The sequence below is a fragment of the Gymnodraco acuticeps genome, unplaced genomic scaffold (assembly GCF_902827175.1).
Source record: "Gymnodraco acuticeps unplaced genomic scaffold, fGymAcu1.1, whole genome shotgun sequence".
Taxonomy (NCBI): Eukaryota; Metazoa; Chordata; class Actinopteri; order Perciformes; family Bathydraconidae; genus Gymnodraco; species Gymnodraco acuticeps.
Genome location: NW_022990270.1, coordinates 5,699 through 29,234, shown reverse-complemented (window position 1 = coordinate 29,234; position 23,536 = coordinate 5,699). Strand labels below are relative to the sequence as shown.

At 39.3% G+C, this 23,536-nt stretch overlaps 1 protein-coding gene across 1 annotated transcript; it reads right to left on the bottom strand.

The window, feature by feature from the left end:
• Positions 1-866: 866 nt before the first annotated feature.
• Positions 867-23,536, bottom strand: tent4b (terminal nucleotidyltransferase 4B; the record flags this gene model as incomplete). The annotated part of the gene is given in 13 exon segments (XM_034220825.1): positions 867-2,869; positions 4,673-4,828; positions 7,963-8,186; positions 8,763-8,866; positions 10,130-10,256; positions 10,587-10,797; positions 12,034-12,162; positions 12,904-13,011; positions 14,726-14,829; positions 14,832-14,845; positions 17,322-17,368; positions 23,414-23,461; positions 23,463-23,536. Coding segments are annotated over 13 exon segments (1,508 nt in total), but the record flags the coding sequence as incomplete, so codon positions are not given.

Genomic DNA, 23,536 nt, shown 5'->3' with positions numbered 1-23,536 from the left:
GGTCTGCAGAGTCACAAACCCTCAAAGTACACCCTGTAGCGAGTAAAACTCTAACACAGAAAATACCTGTCTGTGCTGCCCCAGAACGCCTCGTTGGAGATTTCTCTTTTTCTTCCTGGGTACAGTGACGTGCCCATACCCAAATGGACCAATCTGCCGAGCCGTTACGTTAACACACACACTCAATCTTTTCTCAGCTGCAGCTCCGCCGATTTCTCCTCCCTGAGACGGCGGGACGCGGTGAGGCTGTGTCAAGTCTTTTATCAATGTTAGTCAAGCGGAGCTCCAACAAGCCGTGTAGGACAGAGAGTGAATACACATACTATATAGAGATGCTGTGAGAAACCAATGTGATTTTGGAAACTTGCACAATATAAATCTATTCTAGTAGACCTCAACAATGGAATTATGATCGGTAGAAATGGCCATGACACAGGACCTTTAATACACACAACAGCCTACATCCCAGCTCTCCAGAGGGTTTACTTTATTTAATAGGCAGCTCATTCCTTCAAACCGAAGCCTCAGATTGCTTATCACAAGAGGAAATATGAAGTCTATTTCAAGCTTGTAATCTAAATAACTTTATTTTCAAACGATTTGTTTGAAAATATTACCAACATTATTGACTGAGTTTATTTGAAAAGTGTACTTATTAACACGTAAATAATGTGTAATGTATGATTACATATATATTTAAGAAGTACAATATGCACAAGTTTTATTTGTGGGCCATATTCCTTTATACTTTTTTTGATTAGGGCCGTTTCAAAATGGGCCGCATTTGGCCCTCGGGTCGTAGTTTGGACACCCCTGGCATAAATACATATTAAACTGTGCAAGCAAGAGACGGTGTCAACACGTGGTGTAATTGGACTGTTTTTATTGCATGAATTGTAGTAGCTGCAGACGTTTCAGATGAGTACAGTTGGGTTTGAATCCTTCCTGCAGTGAACATGGTCAGTGGACATTCAGATGGCACGGCTAACTTGATTCTCCAGCACTTACACACTGCATTTAAAACCTCCACTGTAGCACCGAGGGATGAGGAAAGAGGGGGGCGATCAATTGTACCTTCAACTTTTCAACACCACATACAGTTGGCTGCAAGTTATCAAAATATGCTTCAGTGTCTGAACACAGAAGATGGAACAGCGGTGAGTCTGAAGAGGATCATTCTGCATTTCATGAAAAGGCTGTTGTTATTGCTGTCTACCTGTTGAGACAAAAAGAGGATGGTGGTGGTGTGCTTTTGGTGGGAAACCCCCTCCAGCATGCACTCCACATGTGCTGCTCATTCGGATGAATAATCAGAACATTATTTAAAGAAATCACGCAGAAAGGACCCATCCAAAAGCAGTATCCAAACTGTGGATTCAGAGTCTGAGCAATGACGCCATCTACAGGAGAGAGGGAGCGGACATATTGAAGATTGTTGCTATGATATTTCAGAAATAAAATACAGTTTGCTTTTAAAGTAGGTAGACCAGCCACACATTAAAACAGAGTCCTTACTGTTGGACTTTTAAAATGGTCTCTTAACGTCTTAAAAGAAACTTGGTCACTCAACTGTCACTGAAAAAAACAAATGAATTGATAATAAATGTGATTATTTTTCTGAACCTGAACATATCCCACCCTCGCGCTCAACTCACCCTACTTCAATATAGGCCTCAACGATACAGGCTCTAATGTTAATTATACATCTCTCCATACTATGTTCATATAATTAATAAAAAAATAAATACATTTAACAAATACAAATGATTTTGCAGTGGGTAAATTACCAAAAGGAACACCAACAGTTAACACACCAAGAGTAGCATTTCTGGATAAAAACCACCTCTTGTTCATGTATACCTGTAGTCTCATCTGCACTGGTGTGATGTGTGCAGAGGTCTTTAGTGATGTGTGCAGAGGTCTTTAGTGATGTGTGTGTATGTGAACACTCACAGAGAGAAGTCAATGCTGATGATATATGTTGGCAATGGGACGCCCAAAATCTTGGCTTTGGCCAAAAAAAGGGCAGGTTTACATGTCTTCCATCGGTATATCTTGTAAAAAGGTATTATGAAACATTTTCTTCTTACTCGTATATATTCGTTTTTTGCGTATGTGTTTTTTTTTTTTTTTTACAAATCTTTGTATAATCTGTTTAGACATAACAAAACAGATTAACAGAAAAATCAACCAACGAAAAAAAAAAAATCATGCATAAGTTATGTCCCACTCTAACTGATTGCATTTGTAAGTAACCATCGTTATAACATCTGTTCTCACACATCTTTGATTTTGTACATTTTCAGCCATTTTTTCCTTTTTTTTTGGGGATAAAAACATCATTGTATTTCCAGCCAGCAGCAGCAGCAGCAGGTTTTGCTCCGCAGTCGATTATTCCTGTGTTCCCGTACAGCAGGAGGCGCAAGAGGCATGTTTTTGTGGCTGTGGGAAGGAAATCCACTCCGTAAGAGAAGCTTTAGGGAGGCGTGTGAGCGTTTATCCTTACGATCTCAATCCAGGTCCAAGAAATGAAACTCCCTTTTCCTAAAACAATTCTTTATTTTTTTTTGTTCTTTTTATTTCCTTGCCAACTTCCCCGTAAGAAGCTCGACAGATTGGCTGTGGGTTCATCTCCCAACGACCTCCGGAGGCTGACTCTGCAGCAGAAGTAGAGGGACAGGACAGTCACAGAGACGCATGGTGTCCCCTATCTGCAGAGCTCTTCCTGTGTGGAGTCCCGCACATTTTTCCTCTTCTTGCTGTTGCCCTGCTGGTGAGGCTTGTTGCTCTGTTGACTTTTGGTGGTGGTGGAGGTCGAGCTCTGCTGTGTGTGGTTGCCGCTCTTCTGGTGAGAACGAGACATCCTGGCCTGGGGAGGGGATATGCAATTTATTTTTAGTTTTTGTTAAATACCGTCAAACTATGTGCAATATGTGCTTTATGTGCAATATATACATATGCCATCTTTAATAACTATAATATATACCGGGCTGCTAAATCCTAAGAACTGCTACAGGATTTGATTTGTAGATTTGATTTGTTTTTGAAAATTATGTAACCTTTTTAGTTTTATCTTTTTTTAGCATATTGTTTATTATATTATAACTTAGTACTTTTTTTAACGCATGTAAGATATGCAACACTAAGCTGTCTGTGGCTCTTTCCTGCTGTAACGCTGCAAATATCCCCTCTGGGTCTAATAAAGGTATTCTGATTAAAGTCGGACTGAAGCACTCCTTTTGTGCACCAGTGGATTCTAACAGTAAACACAGAGCTGAATCCCAGGTCAAATCAAGCCCCCAGGAAGTGCGCCGGACTCTGAGGAAAATATTCGTTGTGGCCAAACGACGGTACTACACTTCCGTATCGGTCGCTGGGCCCGGAAACACTTTTTCCCATTGACTAACATTGGGAAAGAGACGTCTGTAAATCGTTGGAGAATTTTTTTTGAACTAAATAAACTACCCAGTGTGAACGTTTGTATGTAAAAACATTCGGTCCTCAAGTTGTAAAATGTGCTAATAACGTTATTCTGAGAGTTATTTTCCTCGGCATTATGAACACGGATCTAACCCACGGGACCGCGCCGCCCGGCACGTTCATGTGACGTGTTCAGCACTACATGAGTTTTACCTTTACCCATGGATACACAATAAGAACGGATTATATGATTATATGAATACTTTCGTGACGTTTTGCGTTTCAGGCCCCGCCTCCCACGCTGTATCCAGTTCTTATTATACATCCATGGGTCGAATGCATGCTAAAGGTTCTTGAGCATGTTTCTCTCAGTGATTTTGATGCCATGTGAAATTGACTGTTTTATTTATTTTGAAGACAAGTTTCTTTTTTGTTTGTTTCCTAAACGAAGATGTTTATGGTTGGTTACTTTTGAACTTTCCTTTGAACAAGAGAACTGTGATTTGTGGACCATTGCATATTTTTGTTATAGAAAACCCGAAGTGGACCATTTTGGATTTAAATGTGAACTGTGGGATGAGGGATTGTTTTGTGGGATATTTGAAATATATTGCTATTCGTGATACAGAAGAATTTCGTTTCTTATTTTATAATGTCATTCAATGTTTCAATGTCAGGAGAGAGACCTGACTGGCAAAGAAACATCAATAAACCTACAAAAATAAGTGAAACTTTCACATAAAAAAACAAAATTGTGTTTAAAAATCGGTCCTTGTTAATGTTGCAATAGGAGCTGCTGTGACGCAAGTCGAATTTCAGACTTGATTTGACCATTAAAGTAATATCGTAACGTAAAATTAAAGATTGAATCAGAATCGGTTTTATTTCCAATTACACATACGAGGAATTTGCTTTGGTGTATGAAGTGCATGAGACACAGATGGAAGAATACGTAGCAAAACAAAATACAGCTATTTAAAGAAACTATTTTAAGACTATTGTAACATATACAAAATAAAGTCAAAATTAACAACATATAATACGTGAGAAACTGAGTACAGTCAAGTACAATAACATAGGACAAATACTATATACTGTATTTAAAGTGGAGAGCTGTGCTGATTTAAAAGAGGTAGTGTGAGAGGAAATGTGCAAAATTCAGAGTTTCTTTTTAAACATATTCACGTGTTCATTTACAGTGCGGATATTTGTTAAGATGTGTACATATATATACATATATATAGTTGCGTACCTTTCCTCCCTTGTTGCTTCCTGCTGGAGTGCTGTTGCTGTTGCTCTGTGATCGGTTGTTATTGACGACCGCAGACTTTTCTCTGTGTTTGCTGTTCCCCCGGCCGGTCGGCGGCGGCTGCTGCTTCGCCGTCTTACAGGGCGTCCCGTCAGAGTCCTGAGACACAAGCACAGGAGAGAAGGAGATTCACAAACCTCGCCACGTGCTAATGTACTAGATACTGCATCCAATGTACTATATATACTGTATCCAATGTATTATATATACTGTATCCAATGTATTAAATACACTGTATCCAATGTACTATATATACTGTATCCAATGTACTATATATACTGTATCCAATGTGCTAAATATACTGTATCCAATGTACTATATATACTGTATCCAATGTGCTAAATATACTGTATCCAATGTACTATATATACTGTATCCAATGTGCTAAATATACTGTATCCAATGTACTATATATACTGTATCCAATGTACTATATATACTGTATCCAATGTGCTATATATACTGTATCCAATGTGCTATATATACTGTATCCAATGTATTATATATACTGTATCCAATGTACTATATATACTGTATCCAATGTACTATATATACTGTATCCAATGTACTATATATACTGTATCCAATGTATTATATATACTGTATCCAATGTATTATATATACTGTATCCAATGTACTATATATACTGTATCCAATGTACTATATATACTGTATCCAATGTACTATATATACTGTATCCAATGTATTATATATACTGTATCCAATGTACTATATATACTGTATCCAATGTACTATATATACTGTATCCAATGTATTATATATACTGTATCCAATGTATTATATATACTGTATCCAATGTACTATATATACTGTATCCAATGTATTATATATACTGTATCCAATGTATTAAATACACTGTATCCAATGTACTATATATACTGTATCCAATGTACTATATATACTGTATCCAATGTATTATATATACTGTATCCAATGTACTATATATACTGTATCCAATGTATTAAATACACTGTATCCAATGTATTAAATACACTGCATCCAATGTACTATATATACTGTATCCAATGTACTATATATACTGTATCCAATGTACTATATATACTGTATCCAATGTACTATATATACTGTATCCAATGTACTATATCTACTGTATCCAATGTATTATATATACTGTATCCAATGTATTAAATACACTGTATCCAATGTATTAAATACACTGTATCCAATGTACTATATATACTGTATCCAATGTACTATATATACTGTATCCAATGTATTAAATACACTGCATCCAATGTACTATATATACTGTATCCAATGTACTATATATACTGTATCCAATGTATTAAATACACTGTATCCAATGTACTATATATACTGTATCCAATGTGCTATATATACTGTATCCAATGTATTAAATACACTGTATCCAATGTACTATATATACTGTATCCAATGTACTATATATACTGTATCCAATGTACTAAATATACTGTATCCAATGTGCTATATATACTGTATCCAATGTGCTATATATACTGTATCCAATGTACTATATATACTGTATCCAATGTGCTATATATACTGTATCCAATGTACTAAATATACTGTATCCAATGTACTAAATATACTGTATCCAATGTGCTATATATACTGTATCCAATGTACTATATATACTGTATCCAATGTACTATATATACTGTATCCAATGTGCTATATATACTGTATCCAATGTACTAAATATACTGTATCCAATGTACTAAATATACTGTATCCAATGTGCTATATATACTGTATCCAATGTACTATATATACTGTATCCAATGTACTATATATACTGTATCCAATGTACTATATATACTGTATCCAATGTACTATATATACTGCATCCAATGTACTATATATACTGCATCCAATGTACTATATATACTGTATCCAATGTACTAAATACACTGTATCCAATGTATTATATATACTGTATCCAATGTACTAAATACACTGTATCCAATGTACTAAATACACTGTATCCAATGTATTAATGTCATGACTGGCCTCCACACTTTCATTTCACATATATATTTAGTGTTGGCATACTAGTTTGATTTTTGCCTTTCAACGTGTATCTTTTAAAATACTGTATCAATTAAAGACTTCCAGAAATGGATTATTAAAATACAAAAAGCATCTCCAAATGCAGCAAGATTGTTGTTCCTGATTGACAGTAATCCTAAACACCAATCATTTGACCTCCTTGTGTCTATTAACCTGATCAAATGTTATATTTCGCTGCATGTAGCTTTTAAAGTTCTTAACAATCTGAGGGGAATTTCTTGTTGTGTTTTTTTAACTTGTGATGTTTCATTTTGTAAAGCACTTTGAGCTGCATGTGTTGTATAAAAAGTGCTATATAAATAAAGCTTTATTATTAAAAGCATGATTTGTTGAAAATCTCACTAAAAAATACTAAATTAGAAATACCCAGAAATGAACCATATCAACATAGGAAAAAAAAGTGTGCAAAGTAGCTGCAGGTTTTTTTTTAGGGAAGGGATAATGTGCAGCAAGACGGTCACTAAAGAAAGGTGTGTGTGTGTGTGTGTGTGTGTGTGTGTGTGTGTGTGTGTGTGTGTGTGTGTGTGTGTGTGTGTGTGTGTGTGTGTGTGTGTGTGTGGTCATTTTCAAATATCAATATGTTCAAAACGTTTTTTTCCCAAATGTTAAAAAAAATGTTTAAAATTTGAAATAGTGAAAAACATAACATAAAATCTTTCTTGTGTGAACCAACATATAAAACTAAATATTATACAAGTGATATTTCTTTGCCAAATAATTGGTTGTTGAATCACATGTTTTCTGATTTAATAGGAAAACCACTAAAAACCCGAAGTACAAAAGTACATTTAGTGTGTGTGTGTGTGTGTGTGTGTGTGTGTGTGTGTGTGTGTGTGTGTGTGTGTGCGTGTGCGTGTGTGTGGCCTAGCATGACTATACTTGTGGGGACCTAAATCTGTTTACACAGTCACGTGTGGGGACTGGCCTCCCTTATGGGGACAAATTGGAAGTCTCCGTGAGGGGAATCATTAATTTGAGGGTGAAGATGTGGTTAGGTTTAGGGTAAGGGTTAGGCATGTGTTGGTTATGGTTAAGGTTAGGATAAATCTCCAGGAAATGCATGCAAGTCAATGTGATGTCCCCTGAAGTGATGTATACATGGTATATGTGTGTGTGTGTGTGTGTGTGTGTGTACTGACCGCGTCGCTGGAAGTGGAGATGGAGGAGGAGGAAGGCGACAGAGGGGAGGAGGGAGAGGAGCGCAGGGAGGGAGACGGCGAGGAGGAGTTTGAGGAGGTTTTGCTACAGGGCGCAGACGGTAGAACAACAACATCTTCATCTTCGTCGTCATCTTCATCATCATCCGGGACGTTGTTGTTGCACTCATCGAGCTGCTTGGACTCAAACTGCCTGACGTCATTTTCTGTAGAAACGGAGAGGAGAGACGTAAGACAAAATAATATTCACACAATCCTTTCTATTTTTGACATTTATTGTTGTTTTTAATTATATGTTGTTCTATTATTTTGCCATCACTATTAAATAAATCTTATCTTGTGTTCTCTATAGCATTATGAACTTTGACATTATTTAGGTAGAGTTCTCAAATAAGGCCAGTGGGTTTTCTGTGACATATTATTGGTAATCCTGTATTTAAAAATTGTCCAAAATAACTCAAATGTATAATCAAAAGATATAATCATTATTTATGTGGATTTAATGACTGAGTGGGCAAAAGCTAATTAACAAACAGTGCAGTTAAATCATACAAATGACATAACGTTACTGTAACGCTGCCTTTAAAACCAGACCGACAATATCAAAAACTAAAAATAAATCTGACACAGCATTAATATCAATCAATTGGCCCAGTCTTAATAAAGCCATGCTGCTGGGACATCAAAACCCTTCCCTTTACCTCCCTTAGATTTAGAGTCAATATTTAGATGCAATATGATTCAAAGATATATGTTAAGAAATGTAAGGAGTTTGGTCGTACTGTTGAGCGGCAGGTCGTTCTGAGACGGGCTCCCCCAGTTCTTCCGGATCCATTCCCTGTAGTCGTCCACTTCCTGTGTGACTCGGATGATTCGACCCAGTATGCTGCGATGGGAAACAGAGAGAGGTAAACCTGTTAAACCAGTGTGTGCATACAGCGGTCTGAAAACAGATGGTACTGTGCCCTGTAGGGCCGGGCGATATGTCGCATAAACTCAATGTGTCACGGCCTACGTACTATCTAAAAATATGACTATATCGCCAACATCAAGTGTGTCTGGTACTTTTTGACATGAGACTTGCTTTGGGGTTTTGCTCCTCTTGCTCTCTCCCATTGCCCTCTCTTCCTCTCACAGACATAAAAAACCGATATCTCACACCAGGAGTTAAACTGGGCCGAGACCGTTTACAAAAATGGGTTTAAAATGTGTGCTCTGCCCCCAAATAACTGCATATCACATCAAGCGCTCCCTAGACTTAAAGCGACGCAGCAGCCAATATGGAGATTTTCTGACTTTTTGCCAGCTTTATTCTTTTCATTTATGCCGTCATTGTATTATTTGTACAAGCATATATCACAACATGCATACTGTAACCTCATCCGCACCTTATCCACTATTTTTGGTTCGATGTAGGGATCGACCGATATGGCTTTTTCAAGGCCGATACCGGTTATTAGTAATCAAGGAGACCGATAACCGATATTTGGAACCGATATACATTTGTAGTAAAATCAGAAAATCTTGGTGTCAAAATGTAGAATAACTTCTTTGAAATGCCTTTTTATGTTTAATGAACTTTTCAACATCTTAAAACTGGTTTCCTCTCTGTGACCCTGAGTAAAGTAAATGAAGTAAAAATAAAAACTACTAAAACTTGTTCTGAACTTCTGATATTTGAGTCTCACTCATTAAGTAGTCCCAATTCAGCAGCACCAGATTGTGGAGCAGAGAGCTACGAGGCTCCACTAGCAGCCGTCCCAGCGCGTCAGTTTCTCCGCTGCGAGACGCTAGCCGCCCCAGTGGTGACTGCAGCCAGAGAAACGGCCGCATCAGAGCCAAAGTCGTATCGGCAATTTGATAAAAAAAAAGAAAAGCTGATCCCGATAATCTGTAAAATGCGGAATATCGGCCTCGATAAACGGGCAGGCCGATAATCGGTCGACCCCTAGTTCGATGCAAGCTGTATTTCATTGTACTATGTGCAATGACCATGCAGTGGTGCAGGAATGAGTCCTAAAACCTGATAATAAGTCAGCATTTCACCACTTATTGTTCTCTTGTCTACAAAGCAATGGTTTTTTGAACGTGTTTTTGGAAATCCACATTTCTGCACCTCTCAATAAAGTTGAATGTAATCAGATCTCACCTCTCGGTCTCGTTGTTGGGGTAGTATTTGGCGATGGGGGACACGGCGTGGCTGAGCACCACGTAGGCGTAGTCAAACGCCTGCTTCACCTGCATGGCCCCGTATGAACTGCGACCCACATCGTTATCTGTTGGAAACAAATCAGACGGTGAGATTGTGTGAATGCGAGACACACGATATGCTTAAGGGCCACATAGAGAAAAATATACGAAGGGCTGGGCCACTCACTAGAGGTTTATCGCCTCATAAGTTCAGTTATAAGTTAGCAAAATCAATCAAATGTAGGTAAATGATGCTTTAACTTATGTTAGAAAATGTTTCCAACTTGAATTGAGTGAATTTATTTGAAAAGTGGTCTTATTAACACGGTGTAATATATTTTTACATTTATAGTTAGTTTGGACACCCCTCGCCCCTGGCCTAACCCTTTTTTCTCCTCCGTGTCCACTGTTCCCACCTGGCTGCAGAGGGTCCTCGATGTAGAGCATGGAGGGCCTGTAGCTGTCCATGCTCTTCTGAACCTCGTCTTTGGCCACGTAGCAGCCTCCGTCAGCGATCCGGATGCCTGTCTTCAGATAGTTGAAGTGGCGACCGTAGAGCTCAAAGAACTCGATGAGCAGAACGCCGAAGTTGATGTTGGGACTGCACACATCCTCCCTGTAGTGAAGCTGGAAGGTAACACGGCACCATGTCAGGATTATTGCAAAAGTGAGTTATTTGAAAAAGGAATGGAAGTGTGAGCACAAACGTTTTGCAATGTTTTCACTAAAGGCGGCAGATCGTTGGGATTCGGGCTGTTTTCTCCTCAGAGTTTTAATGATTCTGAAAAGCTATTCAGACGGATACAAATAAAGCTACTAAAGTTCAAGGGCCAAATATCAGTTTTTCATAAGGAAGAAAGAACAACATGATTAAAAACTAGGGGTGCGCTGATAACGGCTAAATCAATGGATCAGACATCAAAAAAATAATAAAACGTTTAGATAAAAGCAGCATCTGTACTATTATTTGTTGTGGGCTGTGTTTTTATTCAAAGTGCATAAATACAAATGTAACATTAGAAGCTTATTTTTTCAAGACGGGGGAAAAAAACACAACAATAATAACTTTAATTGATATAGCGCCTTTCATTAACCCAAGGTCGCTTAACAAGAAACACATAAGGACAAGACATAAAACAGGGGGCAGAAGTGGAAGTGTTACATTGCAGGGGGGGGGGGGAAGTGAGTTAATGTTGGAAGGCTTTGTTGAACAGATGAGTTTTGAGGGTAGTTTTGAAGATGTTCAGAGAAGGGGAGTTACGGATTTCAGCAGGGAGGGAGTTCCAGAGGGGGGGGGAATCGACACTGAAGGCACGGCCCCCGAAGGTTCGGAGGCGTGAATGGGGAATGGAGAGCAGGCCGGAGTCTGAGCATCGAAGGGTGTGGGACGGGATGTAAGGGTGGAGGAGATCTGTGAGGGACTGAGGGGAGAGGGCATGGAGGGACTTGTGGGTTAGATCCGCGTTCATAATGCCGAGGGAAATAACTCAGAATAACGTTATTAGCACATTTTACAACTTGAGGACCGAATGTTTTTAATAAGGGCTATTCAACGTTCATACTGGGTAGTTTACTTAGTTTAAAAACAATTATCCAACGATTTCCAGACGTCGCTTTCCCCATGTTAGTCAATGAGGAGTTTGTAGGTGATGCGGGACTTGACCGGGAGCCAGTGGACGTTGAAGAGAGTGGGGGGGGGGGGTGATGTGCTGCCAGCGCTTGGTGCGTGTGAGAACCCTGGCAGCTGAGTTCTGGATGTACTGGAGCCTGTCCAGGTGTCCAACGTTTTGGACATACAAAGTGTCTCCGAGCGCTCCCTAATAAAGACATTGAAGCTCTGGTGGACGACGGAGCGTCTCTTACCTGCAGGAAACTGACAGCCATGAGGAACAGGCTGTAGGAGCCGATCCCTCCGGTGAAAACCTCGTTCAGGTCCCTCTGCAGGAGGAACTGCTTCAGCACCAGCACCAGGTAAGGCAGCACGGGGTATTTCTGCAGGGACACACAGGGAGGAATAAATGTAGATGCATACAGCGCCCTCTGGAGGAGAACAGGAAGTTAGAAAAACAGGATTTTGTGTGTGCTGTCATACTAATGAGTAGTATATGGAAAGCCAATTTGAGATTGGCTTATTCTCATATTGCCTGAATGAAAACATTACCTTTATGTGCCACAGAAGACAATTAAACTCCATTAACGTTTTTTATTTATCTCCTGTGAGGTTAAACGTGTTAAAAAGTGCTGTTTAAAACTGAAACTGCTACTAAGAACCACTTTATTGAATCACTCTCCGGTGCAATAAACACTTCTCTTGTTGATGCTATACACATTTTGTATTTAACTTTAACATGTGCACAGCTCTCCACTTTAACATGTAATATACCGCACTGTGATTGAAATGATTCTCATAGTTTCATTTTATTCTGTATTTATATTCATTGTAATAGTTTCTCTGTTTTTTTTATTTACAATTTGTATTTTTATAACAGTTCTATTTTCTCACAACTTATTTTCCTCATGTTGTGTTTATACGGTCTGTAGTGGCAACATAGTGAGGAAGAATATAAGCCAATCAGCTGAAAGTAACAAGCTGTAAAAAGTAGAATGCAGTCTCCAAAGTAAAGGGGAAGTATGAAGCAGCACTAAGTGAAAACTACTCGGGCGGAAGGATACAGGAAAGACATTTTTTGTGTGAACATTTCCCCCAAATTGCATCATTTTTGCACACCGCACCTCTTTGAATTCCTTTATGAGCCGGGCAGCTTTTACGCCACTCTTCACGTTGAAGCTGATGTCCACTTTGACCTCAGTGAAGGAGTCGGTCAGCTTGATGATGGGAACCTGAAACACACATTAGAGCAGGTGTTAAACTGAGGAAGCCACAACAATTAGACGCTGACTGAAAGGCCTCCAGACATCGTGCTGTAAGCGCCTTTTAAATAAACCTGCATCCATACTAGTCCTGTTGCAAGCCTGAAAACAGAACACACACATGCTGCACTAATCCTTAACTAGTGACTGTGGCTGTGAGGTCGTCTTTCAACCAGAAGGTTGTGGGTTCGATCCCAGCCCGTGCAGCCAACATGTCGATGTATCCTTGGGCAAGGTACTTAACCCTGAGTTTCTCCCGATGGCCAACGGGGTGTGAATGTTAGGTCCTAGAGTAAGGAACACTGCTCTGTATGAATGGATGAACGACATGTAGCATGTAAAGCGCTTTGAGGGGTCGTAAAGACTGGATAAAGCGCTATATAAGTACAGTCCATTTACAATTTAACTAAACTAATTGAGCAGAAAAGTGCTAATCTGCTATTTCTAATCTCTAACAAAAGTGAAATTTGAAAGAAACAAAGAGCTGTATTCAGATCCTGATGCAATATAAACTCAATCCATTCGACGCAACGTTTAAAAATAACTCAAAACACTAAGTGTTGTCAGGGCTTCTGCAGGTTTCAACAAGTTCAATTTAAAGGGGCCCTAATCTGCTGCTTCTCAGGTTCATATCAGTATGCAATGCCTCTACTGTGACGTGTCTCCATGCTTTAATGTTCAAAAAGCTCTTTATTTCTCATGCTGCCTGTTAGGGCTGCACGATATTGGAAAAAACTGATATTGCGATATATTTTTTCCCCCTGCGATATGAAAAAATACAGGAATTGAAGAAAACCATCCTTTCTTGAACTTTAGCGCTATACAATTGGTTTTTTTTTAACGATATTTAACCGGATGAAGGATTTTAGTCACGGACTTCTGGATCTTAAGTTATCAGAGCAACAAGCTGAGCTAGCTCGGTGATCAAGAAGGATTGTGATTGGTGGTTTGCTGTGCATGCAGAGCCTGCATGTCACTCACTCAAGTACCTTTTCCTTTTGTAGCAAGCAGCAAAATAATTGTAACATGACGTGTTTGAGTTTATTTGCCTACTTAATATCGCACGTCCTAAAAAAAACAACCACGTCCTCGCGCAGCCCTACTGCCTGTGCTGCAGCAGCTCTTTTCACCCTCTGTCTGAAACCAGAACCAACAGGATTGTATCTGTAAAACATGTTAGTCCAAACCTGAGGTGTTTGACAGTAAATCAGAAACCTGGTTTATGAGAGTCAGCCCTGATTAATGACCGAAACTATTTTGTCACAACTGGCATTTACATGGAGCGAGGGGACAGATCAATTCAAATGGTATCATTAAATCACTGGCAAGAAAAGGGGGAAAAACAGAGAACACTTTCTACATTTCAGACTTTATGAAGACTTTTTAAATCAACATGATCAGGAAGAAACGAGATCTGCAAAGCAAAGACCTGTAGCACTAGTCAATAGAAGCTTAATGTTTGAATACTGCATGCCAACAAGGGTTTTCATCCAAAGCCTGATTTATGAGAGTCAGCAGTGATTAATGACTGTACTATTGTTCCTATTTGTCAAACGGATTTATTTGTGCGTTTGCTTACTGTAACGCTGTCAGCTCAATTCAACTGTCAGATATCTTAAATCCTTGGCGGGGAAATGAACTTTAAAAAGTGAAACCAAACAACACAGAGCACACTTTCTCTTACCGTCGCCTTGTCCAACACTTTGATGGAGTTCTCGTCGGCGACGTTCCTCTTCCGGAGCGCCTCCTCCAGCGTCCACAGCGGGAGTGTCTCCCATTTCCCAAAACTACCAGGTCAATGTCACTGCGGGGGGGGGACATGAATGAGGTGTGAAGAAACATACAGGATCGTCTCGTACAGCGTCACAAGGGGAGAAAGATGAATTTGGCCATTACAAAATGCCAGCCCTTTAAAGCTCCCATGTCATGGCCATTTCTACTGATCATAATTCCATTGATGAGGTCTACTAGAATAGATTTACATTGTTCAATGTTCCAAACTCACATTGGTTTCTCATACAGCATCTCTGTGTAGTATGTGTATTCACTCTCTGTCCTAAACGGCTTGTTGGAGCTCCTGCCCCCCCCCCTCCCTCCCTGTGAGCCCAGTGGCCGTCAGCGAGACAGCTAAACCAGCCTGAACACACACACCCGCAGCCTCGCCGCGCCCCACCGTCTCAGGGAGGAGAAATCGGGTGTACTTTGAGGGTTTGTGACTCTGCAGACCGTTTACATGCAGAAAAACCTTCATAACTCACAAGGGGACGGGTAAGAACCGGAAAAGCATGACATGGGACCTTTAATAAAAAAAGACTTACAACAGCCATTTTTAAATATCCTCCACATGGTATCTAAGAGGTGGATTTGCTTCCCTCTTGTGGAAGAACAGTGTGCAACAGTGTGTGTGAAATATTTTAGCAGTGCCATGTGTTCACTTTATACAGGATGTTACATAAGCGCATTCTTGAAACATTACACAAACACAAGTTTAAAGAGGATTATTTGTGTTTCACTTCAGTACTTCAGATTTAATTCAGTTTATGTTTGTTGTGTTCCTGTGTGTCAAAGTGTGTGGACCCCAAGAAGAATACCCAATGCTAAAGGGGATCAGGATTGCAGGATATTGAAAAACTAATTGATTTTGACCGATATTGCGAGTGCGAGATTTTTTAGACTATTCAAAAAAGATATTAGAATAATCAGGATCTGGTTTCCATGGTTACAGAAGCACACAGAAACAGATTCACACACTCATCACCTACTGACATCCAGTTTAGCACCATTACAGTGATCATTATGGTGTCAAGAGTCGAATAATACAGGTGACAAGTGTGTAAGTGTGTAAGTGTGTGTGTGTGTGTGTGTGTGTGTGTGTGTGTGTGTGTGTGTGTGCGTGAACTAAACCTGATCCTTTAATCCAAAGCAGATAATCATCCCCCGGCTTGGGTTAGCACTTTCTCAATAAGAGATACAACTTGTTTTGGGTACGGTGCCAGTTCACAGTCAAAGTTTGGTTTAGGAAACGAGCTGTTGATCCGCTCAAAGAGCCAACTCAAGATGCACCGCTTTACTTTGGCTTTTAATTGAATTGTATTTATTCGTATTCTTTTAGAGTTGTGCGGTGATGAAGTGTTTTGTAGGTCGACTCAGAGGTTAGCATAGCTAGGGGGTCCCTCGACAAAAGCATTGGGATTTTGGTATATTGTAAAAAATACGTAGTATACTTCATGATACTAAACACGTTTTGCTCAGCTAGATAATCTCCACATTAACACTACTTTTGAAACGTGGTTTTTTGAAGCTCAAATCCAATCGCCCTAAGTGAAACGTAATGCTATAACTGAACTACATCACGGTCGCATGGCTATGCATCGACGCGGCTAAAATAAAGGTGGTCTCGTGTCGGTTTGATGACGTTTAGTAGTCTTGGGACTAATGCGTTACAAACTAACGCAACTACCTTTTGCGGTAACTAAGAACGTTACTAGTTACCTATTCCCATTCAGTAACGCCGTTATAGTTACTGTGATTTAAAACAATACGTTACATTATGTGATCCAACTGAACCGAATCTCCCTGCAGATTACAGGCGAATACAGCCACACACACACACACACACACACACACACACACACACACACACACACACACACACACACACACACACACACACACACACACACACACACACACACACACACACACACACACACACACACACACACACACACACACACACACACACACACACACACACACACACACACACACACACACACACACACACACACACACACACACACACACACACACACACACACACACACACACACACACACACACACACACACACACACAGTTCTCTTACTGTGCCACAGAACAACACAAACACTTGCTTTAACCGCAGACCTTATTTCAGCTTCTAACCACAAACACCTTCAAACAACCGTTTACTTAGAGACGAGGAAACTGGAAGTGCTAAAATGATGAGTTCTGCACCACTGTTCATATTTTATTTTGTTTATTCATTCCTTTGATTGTTGATTTCTGTTTGCGAGCATTGTTTTGTTCGCTGGTGCCAAAGACACATTTCTTTGTACCTTTAATCGACAATAGAGTATTCTGAATCTGAATGAATCCCAGTTGTATGCTACTATGTTTAATACTTGGGAAGAGAGGGTTGGTATGGATTGTTGTTTTTTGCTTGTTAAGCACTTTGCGTTAACTTGTGTGTGTGTGAAAAGTGTTGTATTAATAAAGTTTGATTTGAAATGTCTCACCTTGTTGGCAGATAAAGACCCGTGCTGAAGCTCCCAAACACTTGGACCTGGGGAAATGAGACAGTTACACACACATTAAGCTTTTTTTAACTAAATATATTACATGTATTTATGCACATCCTGCAGCCAGAACACATGATCGTTTCATCAACAGTTAACCTTTTTAACACTTTCCATGTTACAATACAACGTAGACGTGGTTAAAATGTGTCACCAACGTCTGTGTTTTCTCACACTAAGCTCCCTCACTAGTCACTTCTATATAAACCTGTTCACCAAGCTGCAAGAAAAGCCCTTTTTCCTTCTTACTGTTGGTTTAATGACAAGTCCAAACAAATGGCACAGGCGTGGTACCAAAACTACCTCTCAGGGGTAAAAGACAAGTGTGTGAATATTTTAAAAAGCAGTTCAGTTGCATTTCAAGTGATTGGCATACATGAATAAATCCTTCATTTAAATGTTACATATTGGATATTATGGTAATCATAACTGGCAGGATGTTTAACTTATATTTCCTATATTGATCCGAATTTGGGAATATGTTCTGTGCCAGCAGCATGTAGACAAGGCGTTGCACATGTTTTAAAAGGGAAAACAAATAGAAAATAAACATAAACAGTTAATACATACATATCTAAAGAGTATCTCTATTGAATACACAACACAAATATACAGAATTGAAGTCAGTGTACCCATGACAGGCCAACCTACAACCTAACAAAATGTCAACATGGTATTATTGTGCCAAGTCATTTTTTTTTTTACTTTTTAAATGCTATTTTATTTCAGAAATATTTTGGACTGTTTATTTCGTGTGTCTTAATTTCTGCTATGTACATTGCCTTTTTCCCCAAAATGTCCCAAATTGGGATCAATAAAGTACCTATCTATATATCCATCTAACTATCTATCCATCTAACTATCCATCTATCCACCTACCCATCCATCTATCCACCTATCTATCTATCTATCTACCTATCCATCTATCCACCTACTTATCCATCCACCTATCTAACTATCTAACTATCTATCCACCTACCCATCCATCTATCCACCTATCTATCCACCTAGCTATTTATCTATATATCCATCTAACTATCTATCCATCTAACTATCCATCTATCCACCTACCCATCCATCTATCTACCTATCTATCCACCTATCTATCTATCTATCTATCTACCTATCCATCTATCCACCTACTTATCCATCCACCTATCTAACTATCTAACTATCTATCCACCTACCTATCCATCTACCTATCCGCCTACCCATCCATCTATCCACCTACCTATCCATCTATCCGCCTACCCATCCATCTATCCGCCTACCCATCCATCTATCCACCTACCTATCCATCTACTTATCCATCCACCTATCTACTTATCCATCCACCTATCTATCCATCTAACTATCTATCCATCTATCCATATACCTACCTACCTATCCACCTACCTATCCACCTACCTATCCATCTACCTATCTATCTATCCACCTACCTACCTACCATCTAACTATCTACCTACCTATCTATCTATCTATAGTTAGTGCACCTAACTATCTATCTATCCACCTACCTACCTACCTACCTACCTACCTACCTACCTACCTACCTACCTACCTAATGCAGTTTATAAATTAAAGTGTACTACCGACTGCAACCAAGCACAAGGCCATTTTGCTAATTTGACATGCAAAACAGTCCTTATCCTGCACGCTATGATAGAGCCTAAAATATCCCCACCCTTCCACCTTTGACCCCCCAATGAATGGTTGTCTGAACAGAAATAGAGTTAAGCCTTGACCCCTACTTTAGTCCCACATCAACAGGAGTATAAACTGTGTTTTACAGCCGGTCACATGACCCGGGCTAAGCTGATTGCAGCGCCATGTTTGTGAATGAGTGTAGAGTAAGACTTATATAAAAGGTGGAGTGACTGCACATGGTGAGCTACTTTGAATCTTGTTTTGGTGCTCTCGGGTCAAACGTTCACTCCTACATTTACTTTATTCTGAAATGCATTTAATTTGTTTCTTTATATTCAATTTTTCACTTCTGTTTGTTATATCTTACCTGTTTTAAACCAATGTTAAGACCGATTAAATTAATGTTTTGGACCGTTTAGTCGTTAGTTTAGTTTGACAGTGTTTACTTATGTCTGTTTTATTGGTAATGTGTTACGTAATACATGAACTCTCTCCAGGTCTAGATATTGAAGTAATAAATGTACTTTATTCTGAATTGCTTTTGATTTATATCCTTATTGTCCCTTGTAATGCCGTGATAAGTGTTTTGGACCATTTAGTAGTTCGATTTAGACACGTTTTGGTTAGTCTTACAAGGCTTTTTAGCTTGTTATGTTTCTGTATAATACATGAACTCTCTACATTTCTAGATGTGTTAATAATATATTGTAAATACTTTTTGTTTAGTGTCTGAGCTCAAAGTTTCAGATAGTTCATCGGGACAACCTACTTTACATATCTCCATTAGATTAGATTACACTTTATTGTCATTGCTTAGAGTACTCCGACAAACCAGAAGCAGTAAAGTGCAATGTTTTTTATATCCAGGGTATATGCAGGAATCCTGAAGTCAGATGTAAAACCTTTTAAGACCTTTTTTAAGACCCTTTCCACACATTTTAAGACCTCATCGCCACTTGGAGTTCTAACCGGTTACCTTGGCGACACACTTCACCTCACATTGACTATATACAGTATTGATTGTCCTTCCTCCTTATCTTCCAACCATTTGGACGCAGACTTGCATTTCCCATAACGATGTGTTTAACAACCGGTGTAAACGGAGCTTCGTGCTATCAAGCAGTGAGCGTGCGATGTCCGGTTCAGATGACGTCAAATCCAACGGGATGCCATCAATAAACTACACAGAATCACACTACACACCTAGGCAATGATTACATTCAGGCAGACTGTAGAATACAACCTCTTTGGACCATTTATATACTTATTGAAAACAAGCTACAAAATGTAATACCTTGGAAAATGCCCTTTAATAGTGTTAATTTTCGCTAAATTGATTTATCAACTTTTAATACATTTTAAGACCCGCGGACACCCTGTATATAATATAAGAATAAACACATAAAATCAAAGTATTTACAGAATTAACAGTAGGTATTGGTATAAACTCTGTAGACAGAGGGATAGAACATAAATACAACACTATATTACATCTTGTGATGTGTACAATTTTTTTGAATTCCTAGACCTGTTTTAGTGCATCTGACCCCAGACAAGCCTGCATATATACCTGTTGAGACGGTGTGGAAACATTTGCGAGCGCCTGGTAGACGTCTATGCATCTAAGCTCATTAATTAAAACAGGCGCCAGGTTGAGTGGATGATTCACCATCGCTCACTCCACAGTGGAAAAGGAGTAAAGGAGTGCAGGCTGGGGTCAGAGTTGTGCTCCTTGATTTAGGAAACAGCTTTAAGCTCGGAGCAGACAAGCTTCGAGGCAAACTGCTCTATCAGCGGGATCAAAGTCAGCGTCAGAGAAAGTCTGAGGAGGCGCTGATAACACGGGCCCAAACACAGCAAACAGGAAGCTGTATGAAAGGCATTAGCTAGCTCATATGCTAACTGTGCTAACGACACATTACAAAAGCCACTGTGTCAAAGTAGTCTGGTTTCACCATTTCATTTCCCTCCTGTTAAACCAGTTGTTCGGCCAAAATTGGTTGGATATTTGACAGTTAGTGATATACGAGTAGATGTATTTTATACCTGACTTAAGTTTTGGAAATGTAATATCATAGGTGTCGGTGTTTCCCACAGAATTTGATTCTATTTGTGGGGGCACCGCACAATATTTTAATCACATGAGTACGCTATACGTGGATAGAGCTGTTTGGACGTTTTTTTCATGTTAAATACGAGTAATTTGGTTAATGTTATGTGTTTCTTCAATATAGGCCTCAGCCCTTATGCCAAATAGCTTTCAGATTAGAGCCAAGATTTTTAGGAAACAGCTGGGGGCAATTCTCAATCTGATTATAATGCTCTGTCACACGCTGCGATTCAAACCACAACCACAAAGGACAGATAAGTCATTATTTTCTTAAAGGTCACCTATTGTGCAAAATCCTCTTCTTCATGTCTCTTCTACATCAACATGTGTCCCCTCTTCTTCATGTCTCTTCTACATCAACATGTGTCCCCTCTTCTTCATGTCTCTTCTACATCAACATGTGTCCCCTCTTCTTCATGTCTCTTCTACATCAACATGTGTCCCCTCTTCTTCATGTCTCTTCTACATCAACTGTGTCCCCTCTCTTCTCATGTCTCTTCTACATCAACATGTGTCCCCTCTTCTTCATGTCTCTTCTACATCAACAGTGTCCCCTCTTCTTCATGTCTCTTCCACATCAACATGTGTCCCCTCTTCGTCATGTCTCTTCTACATCAACATGTGTCCCCTCTTCGTCATGTCTCTTCTACATCAACATGTTCCCCTCTTCTTCATGTCTCTTCTACATCAACATGTGTCCCCTCTTCTTCATGTCTCTTCTACATCAACATGTGTCCCTCTTCTTCATGTCCTCTTCTTCTACATCAACATGTGTCCCCTCTTCTTCAGTCTCTTCTACATCAACATGTGTCCCCTCTTCTTCATGTCTTCTTCTACATCAACATGTGTCCCCTCTTCTTCATGTCTCTCTCTACATCAACATGTGTCCCCTCTTCTTCACGTCTCTTCTACATCAACATGTGTCCCCTCTTCTTCATGTCTCTTCTACATCAACATGTGTCCCCTCTTCTTCAGTCTCTTCTACATCAATGTGTCCCCTCTTCTTCATGTCTATTCTACATCAACATGTGTCCCCTCTTCTTCCATGTCTCTTCTACATCAACATGTGTCCCCTCTTCTTCATGTCTCTTCTCATCAACATGTGTCCCCTCTTCTTCATGTCTCTTCTACATCAACATGTGTCCCCTCTTCTTCTCTTCTTCTCTTCAACATGTTCTCTCTTCTTCATGTCTCTTCTACATCAACATGTGTCCCCTCTGTGTAAAGAGACTCTGAAAGTTTCAGGAACAAAGATTCTCTCTCTTTTTGATCCATTTCTATAAAAACCTGTCTGAAAATGAGCTGATCAGATTTTGGTCACTTTATGATGTCATAACGATGTGTTGGCTTGAGTAACCATTAGCCAACAGTATTGTTGGCTAATGGTTGTTTTATAGTTATTTGTTAATATAGCCCAATGTGTGTTCTTTGAAATTGAAAAGGATATCGCATTGTGTTTGTTACTTTCGTTGCAGTTGTATATGTCTGTAATTTGGCTTGGCTTCCTATTTATGGACATGCTTTTATTTTGAAGGAGAGTTAGCGCAGTTGACAGGAAGTTGTTGTTGCTATGGAAACAACGTGACGGAGATTAACGGAGAAAAGTAATATCTACATATAAAGACGGAGAAAGTAAACGATAACCTTTATGGTTAAGTGTTAGCACCCCCGAAGAGGCACAAGCTCTTATGTTGATATTTGAGATTTCAATCAATTCGAAGAAAAAAACGGGGAAAAACGAATAACGAAATTGAAACCCGAATAGTACTCCAACGAACGAATATTCGGGTACAAGCCCTACATCAGAGACATGTTTTGTATCTGAGGCCTATAATATATTGATGAAAAACAGTAAAATAGGGGACCTTTAAGTTCTTTATTTGCAGTTCCCATCATTATTATTATTATCATTATGCCCTTCTACTCCAGTAGGACTCAGATGTTGAACTTTTCCTTGTACATGTGATGTTTTGATGTTGCGATATTATTTCTGTTAACTGTCAAGTGGGAACTAAGAAGAATGTGTTTGTGTTTCTCTTATTTCTCTACGATACTGTTATGATTGGCTGTGAATACGAAAATATGAAGGACAGACCATATATTTCTATGTATTTTGAGGAAAGGGGAGGTAATATAAGATTATTTTCTTCTCCCTGCTCCGTTCCGAGTGTGCGGTGTTTATAGAGACATGTTTTTGCAAATAATTATCATACATTAAGTTGTGCATACCGTGAATGGAACAATACAAATGAAATGATTGAGAGGCGATGTGTACCTCAGCGCTGGGCCACAGGTCGTGGATGACTTCCTTTATTCTGTCCACCAACCTCTAGCCTCATCTTCTCCTCCTCCGGTCGTGGAGAGATGGACTCGAAAGTCGCTGACCTCCTCGTGCAAC